Below are 17,165 nucleotides of genomic sequence, written 5' to 3' on the forward strand. Positions count from 1 at the left end.
GAAGAAATGATGGCATGGCTTCACCCCTCTAACCCTCCGCTTCCCCATCAGCCAGCCAGCTGTTACATTCAAGAGCCCATCTGTACTTTCTCCCAGGGTGGCCTTCTTGTTATGGTAGTATGTGCTCTGAGCTTCACAATTTCTTCTGGGGCCCTCCTCACCCCTGAAGCTTCGATTTTGAGCCATAGTGTAGCTCAAATATTAAGATAGTAACCCATTTCTCTGACAGACATCTACAAGTATCTAGAGTTTGAAAGGCACTGTTTTTTAAACAGTCTAAAATAAAATCCAGTTTCAAAGACCTAGTCTGGCATCGAACAGGGAAATGTCAAAACTCAGTTGCCTAGTGAAAGATGTTTGAATATAAGATTACAAATTTTGCCTCGGTGAGATAGAAAAAAATATGCATTCCTTAGAAGAGAGAGAAAGACAAAAGCATGCCTTTTCTCACACGTGATAATTTACCTGAGAAGCTGTTGTTTTTAACTTCTGAATGCCATTCACCAGATGTGCCATGCGCTTGGACATCTCCTTGTTTTTCTTCTTCAGCAGGATCTTATAAAGTGAAATTTGCTCAAGGAAACTTTTTGGAGTGGTATAATTGTACCGCCTCTCGTTCTGATAATATCTTGCACTCATCTCATTGACACTGGTGTGAGCATAAGCCATGAAATGGCAAATGGAATCCTGAACACGTGGCTGAAAACATCGAAGGAACAGAAACATTTAAATGTAAGGAAAAAGAAACATTTCAAAGATTAAATACAGATATATATCTCAGAAGAGGTTGCACAGCTAAGGAAGGATCACCCACAACAACAATTTTCAAACTCCATTTCAAAAGCGTAACACCATCAGTGCACTAAAAAAAAGTATTCAAATAATAAAACTGAGTCTTCCCAACTTTTTACAATAGAAAATCATTTTTCTCAGTATTCACAAGTTTCACAGCAGTTGAGCACTCTGTACCATTTCACCATATATTTGAGACTCTGTTCCTTCTCTTTGAAGCTCTGCCCCTTCTCCAAGAGCCCCGGTCTTCACATCACCCCTTCTCCCCGAGTCCCTGCTCCATGATGCCTCCTCCCCCTAAGATTCCATCCCCCACCTCTTTCCTCTCCACCCCATTTCCCCCGCTCACTCTAAAAGCGAGTAAAAAGTGATGGGTCCATAGTCCACAAAACCCCGTTAAAGTGCCCCTGATCTGAGTTATTTGTTAAACCCCCCAAAATACAACTAAAAATAGCAAGATCTATAATTAATCACCATTGTATTAATAAGCATAGGTAGAGTGAATGTTCTAGGAATTTGACATTTCCTTTGGAACTCTTGATTGAAAAATCCTCTTCAGGTCAAGTAAAAAAACATGAATGATGATCTTGCTGTGTTTCCACGGATCCCCACAGATGCCCACATATTTCATATTTCCCAATCCTGTTCCTATCTGAAGTCAACTGGCAATACCACTATTAACTTCCAAATAACAGGGTTGGGCCCAATCCAATGCCATTTGAAGTCAAAGGGAGTCTTTCTAGTACTTCAATGCACATTGGTTCAGGCATTTAATGCACTACTTTGTGTATATATACTGCACTCACTGATGGAGTATTTGTTCATAACTTCTTTCCTATAGATTTTATTTGACAATCCTTCTTTATGATCCTTTATTGTGTATAACCTCTTCCAATATACTACATGATAATCAAAAAGAGTCAAAGCATAAACAAAGCTCTTGAAAGAGATTATATGTACTCACATAATCCCATGTCAAGCACAAAATATGGACAAAAGTGAAACCATCTTAATCTACTTGACTTGAGTTAAGTGTGTGTGAGGGGCGGGGGTCAGGAAGAGGCATGAGAAGGAGTGTTTCATGTACAAGTCTTTAAAGTATTTTCAGTCCAAAATAGCCAGCAGATGAAATATGCTACCCTGGAAATATGATCTGGAGCACTTTTCACTTGGTAAACCTTGGAATGAAAAGCTCATTTCGCATCGGAAAAGTTGGTCTTTTTTTTTAAACTGTCTAAGAATAATAGAGTCACTAGAACACATACATACACATGTCTTAGGTTATACTCCGTCCACCTTCTATCACACATAAAAATTAACTGGAAATGCTGCTATGAAGATTTATTTAAGTCCATCACTGTAAGACCTTCCATTTTGTCCTCTATGACTTCTAACAGACTTAACTTTATAATTTGTGGAGTCACATCTCCTTCATTTTAATGATTATTTATTGCATTCTGTACAAAACAAATGCAGTTCAATTAATCAAGGGAAGCCTAAAAATCAATTAATATGAATTAAATGAGCTACACCAACTCTTTAGGAAAGTCACACATAATTTACCAAAGCGTTGTCAATAATGCTTAGAGATCTTTTGGAAAATTGCTCATGAGTGGTTGTTGATGTAGTTAAATGTTTCAAGCCTTCATCATTAATATTACAATCAGCTTGGTGTAGACAGACTTACAATTTTTCCTCAGTAAGAAGCCTTATTATAGTTTGTGGCTTTAAAAGCTAGCTTTAAAATAATGAACAGTTTCACCTGTGATTATGATAATGGAAATCAGAAACAGGAACCAGATACAAGAATGTCTGCATATATGGAAAGTTGAAATAAATTGCCTTTAAAATAATAATCTCCACATCCTTTCTTGGAGCAAAGGAAGCATAACCCAGCTAATATAAAAACAAAATGCAGAAATCTGTTCTTAAAGGTGCAAAATGAACAAAAATATTTTATGCGAATTTGGTCACAAGCAGAAATCTGTTTCAGCCTTTCACTTTTAAATATCTATTATATACACAAACATTGCAGTACAGCTATCCATCCTAGCCAAGGGCAACCTTCTTACAGAATAACTGGCCCCTACCCAATCATGACGCTTATGAGCGGTCTCTTCTCAGCAGCCCTGAAAAGCACTCTTTAACAACAGTTTCATTTGTAAATCAGTGAGGGAAGAAGTGGGTTCCGGTAGAGCTGCAAGTGGCCTGAGACAACTTGTCTCAATGGGCAAAATAACTATTGTTATCAAGCTTAACAAAATGGCACAGCATGGGAGATATGCTGAGCCAGAGAGCAGCTGGTTGTAATTCACACTGTTTTTCAGAAAATTCTAATCGTTCCCGAACAGACCTCTTTGATGATTGGTCTTCCCTGCATTTTCAATTTGTCACTTTCTCTTATGATAAGGTCAGCAGTGACAGCACTTCCTGACATTAACAGCTGTGGCTTTTAAAAGGGTCATTGTGGAACTACTAATTGCAGTAATTTCATTAGCATAAATTATTTATTCTGCCATTCATTATCTCTCTCCTTTTTTTAATACTACGTTGCATTTTTCAATATAAGCCCATTCAGAGATGTAGGCAAAGGAAATTATTATCGCTAGTTTGGTCTCCTTTATGTGAAACTTGTTGATATTTTCAATTTTTTTAACTAACTGCTGGACTCCAGGAAATATAACATAGCCACAAGTCAATAACCAAGATTCTCCAGTTCTGACTCAAGAATATTTAGTATTCTGAAATAGGATTGGGAGGATAATGTATTTCCAATTCATAACAAAATACAAAAGTACTCCTGATGCACCAGGAAAAAATCACTATTTTAGATCTTGACATACTGGCTTTTGTGTATGGAAGAGCTCAGACAATCCTGTATCTGCTCTGGGTCACTACTGGAGTTAAGAAGACTTTTGTCTGAATAAGGAAGGCTCTTCATTGCTTCTCTCAGAATCTAACCTAATCATTACCAAACTAGCTATTCTGCCTTGTGACTACAGATCTAAGCTTTTGCCAACAAGTTTCACTAGCTGAAAATGCACTAAGCAACAGTAGAAATTATTGATGCTACTGATTCTCTTGATTGTGTATTTCAGGCAGTTATCAAAACAGAGGGAAACCTACCCATTGTTATATTGGGAGCCAGGAAGGGTATTTATTTCAAGCTGCAGTCATGTCATATTATGTTGGCTTTCACTGTCTCTTATGCAAGATACAGGATTTCAAGGGACAAATTTTCTTAAAGTACACAGTTTAGTACCAGGCCTCCAGCATTACAGTGCTACAGCCCACAACAGAAGAACTTCAAAAGAGTGGGGAAGATTTGTTTGTTTGAGGAAAGAGAGGTCATTTGTGGATTCCCTTATTTTATGTTTCCAGTTGAAATATGAAAATAACTGCTGGTTCTGGTACATGGAGATTATGTGGCATACTAAGACTAGCCAGAAAGAGACGATACGTCAGAAAACATACTTTGCAAGTATTCTTTCAGCCCCATGCAAAGTTTTATAACGGAGCATTAATCCTATACACCCAATATTTGGCATTTAAATCTCAGCATCTCTACATGGGGTTCTTTGTTTTTGCCAGGCTGCATGTTTATGGTTTGTCAATTTGAGGTTTTTTTAAAACATTTTTTAAAACCTACCAGAACTAACCTGACCTCTATTTTAAGTGACACTGTCCATTTCCTCCCCAGTCTCTCTGAACTTTAAGCTCCTTTTCTCTTCCTCACTATTCCACTCTCACTATGCCTCATGGCCAGCATCCTTCCAGTGAGACTCCTACAGCTAGAGTGGAAGCTGCTGAATAAGGCAAATTGCTTGCTCTTCTCAGCTGAATATTTTGTTCATAGATGCATAGTTTTAGGCCAGGATCAGTAGATCATCTACTGAGAGTTCCTGTATATTGCAATTCATGTATATTAAGTTTCACCCAGATCCCTTCACTCAGCCCACTAATTCGTACCTGTTTGACTAAAGCCAATCTTCCAGAAAGACACCCAGTCTTGATTTAAAGACATCAGGGGTGCATCTAGGCAGCACCCTTCTGTCGAAATAAACTACGCAATCTGCACTATGCAAATTGAGTAGCTTATTCCGAGTCTGGGTTGAAAGAGCTTATTTTGTAATTTGGTGCTGTGTACACAGCACCAAATTTCAAAATAAGGCACTATTTGGACAATCCCTTAACCCTTGTGGAATGAGGGCTACAGGAATGCCAGAATAGCGCGCTCTCTATTCTGGGAAATAGCAGGCGCATATAAAGATGCAGCGTTGCTATTTTGGGATACTTCCAATATCTCGAAATAGTGCTTCAGTCTAGACATACCCCAAGAAATGGAGAATCCATCAAATTCCCTGGGTAGTGTTTTCCAATGGTTAATAACCTTCATTTAAAAACATGTGCCTTATTTAAAATTTAAATTTGCCCGATTTCAGCTTTTGGCCACTGAATCTTGTTATACCTTTCTCCACCTGATTAAAAAGCACTATAGTACCAGTATTTTCTCTTCATGAGAATAAGTATACATTGTAATCAAGATGCTTTCAATCTTTTTTTGATAAACAAAACTGACTAATTCTCTCTCTTTAAGGCATTTTCTCCAGCCCTTGAATTCTCTTTTTTTTTTGGCTCCTTTCTGTACCCTCTTTAATTTTTCAACATCCTTTTAAAAATGTGATCAGCATGGTATGTGGTATTCCACTGTTAACCTCACCAGTACCATACGCAGAGGCAAAAAACACTCCCCTACTTCTGCTCTCTACTTCCCTCTTTATACATCCAATAATCACATTAGCCTTTGTGCCATAACATCCCACTGGGAGTTCATGTTCAGTTGCTTTTCTATTATGATACCTAGATCATTTTCATAGTCACAGCTTTAGTTAATAAAGTCCCTCATTCTATAGATCTTGCCTGCAGTCCTTGTTCCTAGAGGTATAACTTTGCATTTGGTTGTACAAAAGGTTTTATTTGCATGGGCCCAATTTACCAAGTGATCCAGATCGTTCTGCATGACTGTCCTGTTCTCATCATTTACTACTCTACTGGTTTTCATGTATTTTATTTCATCTCTCTTTTAGATATTTCTAGCCCTTGCACCGGGAAGCAAAAAGAGAAAGAACTGAGTGCAGGTATGGTGAAATGCTGCACTAGGATCAGTGAAATATTTGAGATTTTTTTTAAACACATAACATTTAAAAATAAAACAAAAAGGTGTTTAGTGATAACTGGCGTGGTTTTTGCAGAAGAGACACTGTAAGCTCTCGGTTAGTACAAATGAACTTAGTTGATTTAGGGATATGAAGGTTTAACCGGTAAGCATCACCCGTAACAGCCCAATTTGCCTTTGGTTTGAAACCCCCACGGGCTCCAGTGGAGCCAGGATTTAACTTTAGAGATGGGAAGAAAGCTTGTTTTTTCTCTTCACTTGGAGATACTGTCTAAATGCTAAACCCTACATAAGCACAAAATCCAGTTAACTTTCTGTTTGTCTGAATTTCTTTTGTTTACTTTCACCACAAGACAGCTGGCATTAAACCCAAAAGTTTACCTTTTAAAACAGTTTTAAAACCTGCCTCAGACTAAACCCCCTTGTAGTTATTGCAGTTTTCTTAAAACATGGGTTTGGGAGAATTAAAAGTTGAATGTAGGTCACACTAATAAGCAAATGCTTAACTGAAGAGCCGACATTCAACTTTCCAAGTGACTGAATGGCATGATCATAATACAGTCTGGACACAGGTGAGCTATGGCTAACAAGACATCTCTTATAAGGAGTAGTAAATAAAGATCTAAATATCTAAAATGAAGCAAATCGAACTACTCATGGAACACAGCAGCACTATAAACGAAAAAGGAAAAGCCTTCCCAGCTCAGAGAAGCGGCCGGACACCAGTTAAGGTTCTCTCTCTTTTTCAGGGTGATCCTCTCCCACCCTGCTTCAAAAATATACCTCTGCAGCTCTCCTGGCACTTCCTTTGCTTCCCATTCCTTTCTGATCATTCCTTATTCACAGCACTTTCCACTTTGTACTCCTCCTCAGCTGCCCTCCGTTACTCACCTCACCTACTTTCTGATTCATTTCTGCTTCTCTGCAGTCTCCCTTGGTTTTGCTACTCCACCCCCAAAAGACAGCTGTTATAGCTGCTTTGTCCTTTTCTATTCCAGGTCCGCCCTGCCACTTCCACTTCCACTATTACCACCCCCCACCCTTGCTGGTCTTTTTACATATTGTATTACCATGTTAGTCTTCTAATTGGCTTCACATACCCACAGACATTATCTGGACTGACTTGGCCATCAAATGTCTCAGAGGTGTTGCTGTGTTAGTCTCTAACTGTAAAAACAACTTTTAAACCCCCCAAAACAATGAATAGTCCCATGGCACCAAATGCTACTCTGAAAAGAGTGCACTGAGACATAGTCCTAAAATAAATTTCTGATTCTGATAAAACATCACATTATTTTGTCTTTTTGGTTAATTGCCATTAATTTCATTATTAGGCTTAACAAGAAAAAAATATTTCCTGGAGGCAATTATGAACTCATTTGAGCCTGTTTACAGAAGAGAATCACATATGCACAAATATATTTCCTCCTGATAATGAATTATTTCTGAATGTCCAAAGCAGGTACCTTACACCATGTAAAAGCATTGTTCTTTACAAAGGGTCAGTTATAAATGCCTAAATTGTGATGACATGTTGTGTTCTCAATGGAGTAGATTAAAATTTATTAAAGAAGTGATCAAATTTGTATTAATTCAAATCAAAATAAATGTGTTTAATCTTTAGCCAAAAGAAAGTGCACCATAAACATATTTTCTTTTCTGCACTTTATCCTCATTTCTTCTTTACCTAAACAAGAATGTGTAAGCTGATAAAACAGCAATAAATAAATAAATAAATAAATAAATAAATAAAACAATTGGGTGCCCTAACACCAAAATTTGTTTAAATATCTTACAAAGCCAGATTGGGCTGTTTATATCAAAACAGTAAGAATTTCTAAGTAAGTCTGTCCCTTTTTCTCTCTCTCAGAATCCTATAGGAGGCATCAGTATATCACTGTAGAGCTGGTTACAGCAAACACTAATTGAGATAAGAAGCGAAGCAAGTCTCTCTACAACCAGTAGATGTCATTGGTCACTTTTCATATCACAGCTTGCCTGATACTGAGCACTGTCAATGGCACAAGTAGTAAGGACTGCTACCAAATAGCTCTGCTACCAAAATGCAAAGATCACCAAAGCAGCCCCTCCATTTCCTCTTTATTTTTTAATAATTCCGTATTTTTTCCCTTGTGAAGGGAGTACAAATGTGGCAATTTCTGTCACGCTAAAATTTTATTCCCTATTCAAGCATTTCAACTAATAAATAAAAGTTTATCACAGAAATCAGATGTTTAGCAGTGTAACAGAAAACATATGGATTCAGCACGAAATGTGTTCTCTCTTTTCCAAAAGTTCCAATCCTTATTGCATCTAACTGGTGGCATCAAGTTCTGAAAGCTCTTTTCTAAAACATCCCTTACCTGTTGCCACAGTCAGATCTTTAGTTTCAGCTTTTGTCATCCCCACAGCATTCTGTTGCCTGGAAACTCTCCCTGTGGAGTTCTCCTTAATGCCAGGAGATAGCTAACTTGAGATGCTAGGCTTTTCATCTACCCTCTTGAAATCCCTGTGCTTCTGAGCTCTATAAATCCCTTACATCACTAGATGGACCCAGGAGCAGCAGAAGTATGATCCCCTGAAAGTCAGAGTTGCTACAAACTGATTGCCACTGAACCAACTAACAATAACAATTTCTTGCATATAAATGAAACTTTATGAGCATCGTCTCTGCATTAAATTTCTACACACATTAGAGTCTAACTTTTAAAAATAGCCACATGTGAGCAATTTTCTCTCTAATCATTTCCATCCGTGTGTGGGTTTTTTCCACCCATGTGCGGAATAATTTTTTATGTGCTCCGAGGTAGGTGCAATTACACCCCACAAGTAGAAATAAAAAACCTACCTGTGGGCACTCTGCTAATCAGCTGGCTGGCATCTGAATGCCTCCTGAGCAGTTTACAGGGAACAGTGCATGTGCAGGAATGAGTGGAGATCACAGTTCAGTTTGGCATACAGCTCGTTAGAGAAGTTGTCTACATCTAAAAACCACTGCACAAGCTGGTATCATACCCTTCGTAGTCCAATAACAGAATGGGAAAGCATTTATGAAAGTCCCCAGGCACACAGCAGCTTTCACACCAGCCTTTGTTAAGAGTCCCTCTCCTTTGCAGCCACCAAATTCACTTATGCACTACTTTAGAAAAACAGATGTTGCAACTGTGAAAAGGGATCCTTGGTCTTTCCAAAATCCTGGGATACAGAATTCACCGAGAATATTTTCAGAGTTGTTGAAAGAGGATAAACATTTTTTCTGGTTTACAGTGAACTACATAGCAGCAAGCAGTTTAATATAAGAAGCTGTGTTATCTATGCTTTCATATCAGCTTCTGCCATCAGCATCAATAATGATGCCAGCTGTCTAATCAGTTATACACCCTCACATGCCATCAGGCTGAAAGAGCAACAGAAACACAACACCTCTGAAAGAAGGAGGTCAATATCCTTGAAAGTCTTTTAATGAGTAGCTTTCTTTTTTCTCCATATTGCCCCCAAGACAATATGGACGGGAAAAATGGAAAACTGCTGCCAGGCTTTTAAAAGCCTCGCTACCCATCCCAGGAGCTACGTTTGGGTGTTTTTCCATTGAAAACCTGGGGGGGGGAGGGGAGGAGGAACATATGAGATTTGAGGTGGGGTCAAGTTTCAGATTCCAGCTTAAGGGGAGGAAATAACTCTGTTCGCAGGTTTTAAACTACTGGCTGCATTGTGCATGTAGCTGTTGGGGGAAGATTTCAACTTGCCAAAACGTCACTGGCTGGAAAACATTAGCTCTGCTTAGGTAACAATCAGGATAGCAGTCTGCAAGTGTCTTGTGCCCACCTATTACTATGCTAGTGAACACATCTAATTACCATGACTGGATTAAATATGTCCCAGGGCCTAGGGCAATCTCATGCCTGTGGGATCTCCAAAAGCCCAATATCTAGGGAAATGTTGGGGAAGATAAGCCATGCACTCACATCACTGCTTCCCTCCCCCACCATTCCCCTACTCCTGCTGAAGAGCTCTTTAAATTCTGCTGGGAGGACCAGCAACAACATGTCACAGAAATGCAGTCAGTAGTCGGGGTAAGCTTTATAACCTTCAAGGATAACGAATATGCAAAAGGAATAAAAAGGGTATTGTTTTTTCCTGCTTATTCAATTATTGATCTTTCAGGGAACTGTATTGCTTTCTCATCCAACTGACGAGCTTGAAACTCTGTACCTCAATCACCTCTGTCTCTTCAATGAACCTCCTGCTGACCGAGTGTAGGGCCTCCTGCGGCCACTCATGAAACCAGTCAATAGCTGTGCAGTTAATGATGGCTGGGAACTTCCGTGCTCTAACTCTCAGCGTGGAACCAACTGGAGAGAAACACAAAATGATCTGCGGAGATGAGGAGGGAAAAGAGAGTAAAGAATTACATGGCAAGTTGAGGCGATTAAAGAAAGGAATGTAGTGAACCATGGCAATGAGCCATTGCAAGTGGGTTCACAGCTGAAATTCCAATCAGCCTAGCCGCTAATGAACTTAGGCAAACTAGAATCTTACCTGATGCAAATAAGTTTTTTACTCACTCTATTGTATCTTATCCAAACAATGCCTACTGTGGGTGTCTCTCCTCCCTCCTCAAGCTGGTATCAGTTACTTAGGTTAAAGTATGTTAAACTCAGTAGTATGCCCATAAAATCTTGTCAACACAGACATCCAGCGTCCACTGATTCAGATAACCAAATAGTACTGGTGTTCTGGAATCTATGTAGGTTAAAGTAATATCTACTACTGTTTCAATATCTCAAAATGTCCAGAGGAGCTAATGGAGGAGATAGTTGCTGTACTTAACTCCCTAAAAAGATGTTAAGTTCGATTTAAGAGAATTCACTGAATGTCAAGCATTAGATGATCAAAAGTGGGAAGGAGTTCCTTTATTGCCCATTTCTACCCTCATAGGATGAGATGTATTGTTTCTGTTTATTTAGGAATACTTCATATCATGCGGTATCAACAGCTGTTTGAGTAAATATCTTAATACTATTAATTCCAGAGAAAAATACCAAAATAGCACTTTCACTAACACTGTAAAATGTCCAGGATTAATTATAATCATTCCTAATAACAGGAGAAGCCAGAACAGAGGTCACAGGAGCCCTCTAGATAGATGATAGGTTTATTCTGCCTCTTTATTCATCTGTCAATGCCTATATAATGTATTCATGGAAAACTGTCAAGAAGTAAAGTGACACTAACTAAAAAAGAAAAAGAAAGAAGCAGAGAGATAAAGGAAGCTATAGTAGGGGAAGACAAGGAGGTGAAACAAGAAAAGTCAAGAAAGGATGAAGAATTGAGGGGATTAGTCAGGAATAACATTTGGCAGGAATGGAAAGCTCTTGGGAGAGGAGGGAAAAGAAAGAATTTGGGATGAGTGGCTATACTATTAAAATGCCAATGGCTAGTGATTGCAGAATAGTTTTCTACAAATTCTTCCCTGTGGGAGTAACCCTTGAGGATGATTTGTTGCAATCAATTTTCATTTATGGACAACTGTGAATAAATTCCAGCAAACTGGGAAATCTACTGTTTCTCACTTTCATGTAGATTTCATACCCGGCTTTCTGAGTACCTTTGATGCAAGGACAATAAAAATCCAAAGTCTTGCACATACTGCTAAGCAAGGAGTCTCTCAGAGTGAATAGTATCTCAGTCTTCCATTTCAACCAGTAGTTTCTCTCCTTCTTAAATGTTAGGCACAATTACTTTTATGATGTAAAATTACTTTTATGGAGAAGAAGGGCCGTGTGATGGACTGTAGACAGCTTTGCACAACTGCTGGCCCTGCTCTCAGAGAAGAAGGTACTGGTCAGTGAATTAGCATAAAGAACATAATTTCAGGAATCCTTTTGAAGACCATTATGGAGATGATGGAAGGGGGAGGAAGCAGAGGAGAGAATGAAAGACAGGTAGTGAGGGAGGAGAAGTAAGTGATGGGAGTGAAGGAAAAAGGAGAGATGAAGTAAAGAAGACTGACGGTTGTCAACATGAAAATTGCCAGATTAGCTAGTAAGAAGGCAACTGAAACTGTTACTGGAAAAATCCTACCATCAAAAAGGAAATTAAGATCCCAAATCCATGCGTTTGAGACCTTGATCTCAGTTTTGCATTGCACATATCACCAGTTTTAATTTCCATTTACTATTTTTTTAACTCCTAATTAACAGTGGCTCACAGGTAGGAATTCAGTTTCCATCATGCTTGGCACATTGTTTCTGTTTACTTTAGCTATGATCTCATTGTGATTATTTCTTTGTGTGGTACATGGGGAGGGACAACTCATTCATGTTATAATGGAGATTTGATTTGTTATAGTCTCTCTGATTTCTTTAGCTGATCTAGTTTATGTACAGAAAAAGGGAACACGCCTCTCCTATTCACCTCAAATTCCTCTATCCATAACTCCCTTGTACATTTATGCTGGGTAACATATGGGTGGTACGCCCAGTGGGTGCAGTTTGGGTTTGAGTGGAGAGTCTAGATAGCAGCCTGCCAAGGAACCCAGAGGCAGCCAGGCTATAGCGGGAGTCCCCTTCCCCCCTGCCACTGACTTTCTTGTCATTGTCATGGTGCTAGCATTGGAGCCACATCAGCTACACCAACAGTGGGCAAAATAGGGTCCATGGACTGGACCCAAAAGAGCAAGCCACCAGGTCCGGCTTGCAGCCCAGCAGAAGCCTCAGGCAGGTTTCCTGACTGCTCCTCCCTCACATGCTAATCAAAATGGCTGGCTGCAGGGGCCATGTGTGTCTCTGAATGCAGGAGAAGAGGGAGAGCCATTGTGCACTGCCCCCCAACCCCAGCACAATCTTACGATTCTCATTGGCCAAAAAGCAGCCAACGGGAGTTGCCTGGGCTGTGTTCACACACTGCCTGCATTGCAGGACTCAGCGAAGCACATGGTCCCTGAAACCTGCTGCTTTGAGTGGCATGCAGGGGTGCAGCAAGCAGGGAACCTGGCTCAGGAATCTGCTGGACTCCTAGCCAGAGCATGCATCTGACACTCCTCCTTGGTCCTCCACCCAACCCTCTGCCCTAGGTCACAACCCAAAACTCTGCATCTCCTCTTGTACCCCATCTCCAGGTCACAATACCCTCCCAGACCCTGCATCTCCTCCTCCAGCTCAGGATCCTTTCCTGCACCCATACCTCCTCCTGGACTTTGCACCCCTTCCTGAACTCCAGTCCCCTGCCCCAGGTCACCCAACCCTCTTTCACCCAAATTCCCTCCAGATCCGCTCGTGTACGCCAATCTCTTACCCCAAGCTCCCTTCTGCACCCAACCTGCACCTGCACCTTGTCCAGAAATATCATGCACCTTGTCCAGAAATATCATGGAAGAGTGTGGCCCCTTGACCATTTACCAAATTTTTGGAGTGGCCCCATCAAAAATTATTGCTTACCTTGATTTACATGGACATTGCATTGACCTAAGTACACCAATAAAAAGCCTTACACCTCCCATGGAAGTGATGTTACATCAGTGTAGTAAGTTATTTCAGGCTGGTCTACACAACAAGCTTAGGTTGATGTTTTCAGCCTTAGGTTGAATTTGTAATGAGTGTACCTACACTGCTCAGTCCCTCCTGTTGATCTAAAGGGCTTTTTAAAATCAAATTCTATGTTCCACCTGAACGAGTGGAGAAATGTCTGATACAACATTCATGCCTCAAATTAAATTCAGAGTTACTGGCCTCCAGGTGGTGGTCCAGAGTGCTCCACTGTGAATGCTTTGGCAAGCACTTTGAACTCCAATGCTCTTCAGCAAGTTAGCAGGAAAACCCCCCAGGGACTTTTGAATGTTCATTTCCCACTGGAGCAGCATGGAGAGCTCACCAGCAGTCAAACATGCATGCCCAGGATCACAAATGCCTCCAGCATGGAGCATTGAGGAGACATCAGTCTGAGTGCTGGGGTGAGTAAGGAAGAGTCTGTGCATGCAGAATTCTGAACCAGCCAAAGAAATGCTGGTATTTATGCCAAAAATCACATAGGGCATGATGGACTAGGGACACATTGCAATGCGGTGTGAAAATAAAGAGCTTAGACAAATGTACCACAGGACAAGCCTGTCTCTGGGCCACAGACAAGGGAGGCTGATGATATGCATCCATAACCACCCACAACGTTTTCATCCCATGAGTCATAACCACAAGGGATAGCTCAGAATTCCAACCTGCTGCAGAGATGCAATGTGAGGATGTTCTCTGTCGACCAAAGCCATCTACTGAGGACATACAAAAGTGCATTTGCTAAATCCGACAGTCCAAGTCAAATTAAATATTATCAACCTAATTTTGTAGAGTAGACATGCAGCGGAAGCAAGTGTATAGTGTGTACACTGACATAATCAGGTTGACATATGCTGCTTTATCTTGACCTAATGCTGTACTGTAAACCAAGCCTCTGTTCCTGACATTCATGTAGATTTCATACCAGCTGTCAGAGTATCTTTGATGCAAGGACAATCAAAATCCAAAGACTTGTACACACAGCTAAGCAAGGAGTGCTGCAGAATCTAACAGTTTCTCAATCTTCTATCCCAAGAACATACGAAATGCATTTGACTCTTTCCATTTTTTCCCCAGTCAAAACAATTCAGCCAAATTAAGCAAACCATTTCCGACCAAGAAAATGCACCTTTTGATGTTCTCTAGCTCTCAAAAAAAATTTGCCCAGATCTAATTTGGAGTCAGATTCTCCTCCAAGACATAATTAAGGTACAAGATGAGCAGTGATCACAAAGGAAACGGGCTTAAATTAACAGTATTGGTTTTAGTAAAATGCTGAATAATAAAGACACCGTTTTTTACCTTCATTAAGCTTGAGGTTCAGAAATAGATTGAAATAGTTAATGTATTCATTTTTATATCTTATTGGTCTGTGTTTACACTGCAAATCTGGGAAAAAGAGGTAGGGAGGAGGAGAAGAAGGAGGATGACTCAGCAATAATCCTAAATACATACAGATATCTGCTATCGTATTAACTCATGAATTTTATGTCTCCTACAGAACAACATCTCTGCTTTGCAGTCACAATGTGAATAGATACGCACTGTTGTCTCCTGACATGGTAATTTGCACAGCGGGAGACGGCAAAACGGTAGCAAGATTGGAGGCATTTTGAAAGCAGTTTTTTTAAAAAAACCTTTTAAAAATAATAAAATCATAGGAACAATCAGAAGGGGTACAAAGAACAAGGGAGCAGGAAAAAACTGAGAAGGGGATACACAGGCATTCACAGCTTTTTTCCTCCTTTCTTCAAAAAAGCATATGAATTTTCTGTTCATGAGATTGAGACACTAACTAGAGCTAGATATAAAGCTGGCATGTACTTTCTCCATTAGCTGTGATGCACTTCAACCCTGAGGATCAAAAACAGCAGAGAATACAATTCATACCAAATCCTTCCTATACCTCCCAGAGCCAGTAACCAAACATTCATCATATATCTTGGAAAACAACAATGGAGGACAGAAGTGATAGCAACAGAAGAGGCAGAAACAGAAAAGCAGCAGAGAGAAAGTGGATGTGAAAAGAGGTGAAAATTCATTTGATATTAGCTTAACCCAGGGGACGGCAATAATTTCTGATGGGGGGCCACTCCCAAGATTTTGGAAAGTTGTCAAGGGCCGTAAACTTCTATAGTATTAATGGGGGAGATGCACGGTCTGGGGGTGCAGACGGGAGCTCGGGATAAAGAATTGGGGTGCAAGAGGGAGAATGGAGTCTGGGAGGGAGTTTGGGTGAAGGAGGCGGTTGTGACCTACGGCCAGGAACTAGGGTGCAGGGTTTTGGGATGTGACCTAGGGTAGGAGGGGATTGGGTTTTCCCACAGAAGATGGGGTGCCAGATCTGGGAGGGGATATAGGTGCATGTGGAATACTGGAGCAGGAGTGTGGGGCAGAGGGTTGAGGAAGGGAGGAGCTGAGGTGCCAGAGGATTACCAGCCTGCCTGCAGAACTAATGACTTGCAGAGCTTAAAATGTTTCTGCCTGCTTGGCCATGTGCTTGAGAGAGTGAGCAGGAGGGCTGTGCTTTGTGGTTGCCTGTTATTCAAACAGGTAGCTCCCATTGGCCAGAGTTTGTCCAGAAACTAGCCAATGGGATTGTGCTGAGGGAGGAAGTAGCATCTGAATCTTCCACCCTCCCCTGCAGACTCAAAGGCTGTTTCTAGACTACACCTCTCTGTCGACAGAGAGATGTAGATTAGGCACGTCAAAATTGCTAATGAAGCAGGGATTTAAATATCCCTCGCGGCTGCGTCTCGACTACCCCTTTCTGTCAACAGAGAGATGTAAATTAGGCATGTTGAAATTGCTAATGAAGCAGGCATTTAAATATCCCATGCTTTATTAGCATAAACATGGCCGCCACTTTTTTCTAAATGGAGCTTTTTCGAAAAAATGGCAGCCTAGATGTGGATCTGTCAAAAATAAACCCTTTTTCAACAGATCCTGTAAACCTAATTTTTGGAGGAATACAGGATCTGTTGATAAATGGTTTGTTTTCGACAGATCCACATCTAGACTGCCGTTTTTTTTTTTAAAAAGCTCTGTGTCGAAAAAAGCGGCGGCCATGTTTATGCTAATGACGCATGGGATATTTAAATCCCTGCTTCATTATCAATTTCAACGTGCCTAATCTACATCTCTCTGTTGACAGAGATTTGTAATCTAGACACAGCCAAAGAGAAAGTACCCCTCAGCCACCTTTCTGAGCAGTGTGTGGGACTGCAGGGCAAACAATGGAGCCTGTCTGGGGCTCTCCACTGCCTCCAGGGGCCAGACCTGGTGGCTTGGCAGGCTGAATCCAGCCTGTGGGCCATATTTTGTCCAAGCCTGGCTTACCCCCTGCAATACAAGGACTTGTATCCATTTCAAAGTTTCTTTTCTTTACTGTTATAAAACTCCATATTCTTCTTATCTGTATAGATGAGTTGCAAAATTCAGGTGAGTGATCTTAAAGCAGGCGTGGGCAATAAGTGACCTGAGGGCTGGACACGGTTTGCCAGGGTTAGCCCCTGGTTGGGCTGCTGGATGCTTTATTTACCTGTGCATCTGCAGGGAAGGCCACCCGCAGCTTCCATTGGCTGCAGATCACTGTTCCCAACCAATGGAAGCTGTGGAAAGTAGTATCCCGGTTTATGCCACTTCCTGCA

At 40.7% G+C, this 17,165-nt stretch overlaps 1 protein-coding gene across 8 annotated transcripts in view; it reads right to left on the reverse strand.

Moving 5' to 3' along the window:
- DNAH11 (dynein axonemal heavy chain 11) overlaps positions 1-17,165 on the reverse strand; it is a 273,839-nt gene that overhangs the window by 103,137 nt on the left and 153,537 nt on the right. For 6 of the 8 annotated variants that reach the window (XM_075922225.1, XM_075922224.1, XM_075922226.1 and 3 more), the window contains 2 exons: positions 10,181-10,342; positions 466-699 (listed from right to left, as the gene is read on the reverse strand). In XM_075922225.1, the coding sequence (XP_075778340.1) occupies positions 466-699; positions 10,181-10,342 (396 nt within the window). Of the gene's footprint in view, positions 1-465; positions 700-6,859; positions 6,908-8,816; positions 8,839-10,180; positions 10,343-17,165 lie in introns of those variants that run through there. The other 2 variants (XM_075922230.1, XM_075922231.1) reach the window with 2 other exon arrangements.

The sequence above is a fragment of the Pelodiscus sinensis genome, chromosome 2, assembly GCF_049634645.1.
Source record: "Pelodiscus sinensis isolate JC-2024 chromosome 2, ASM4963464v1, whole genome shotgun sequence".
NCBI classification, from domain to species: Eukaryota; Metazoa; Chordata; order Testudines; family Trionychidae; genus Pelodiscus; species Pelodiscus sinensis.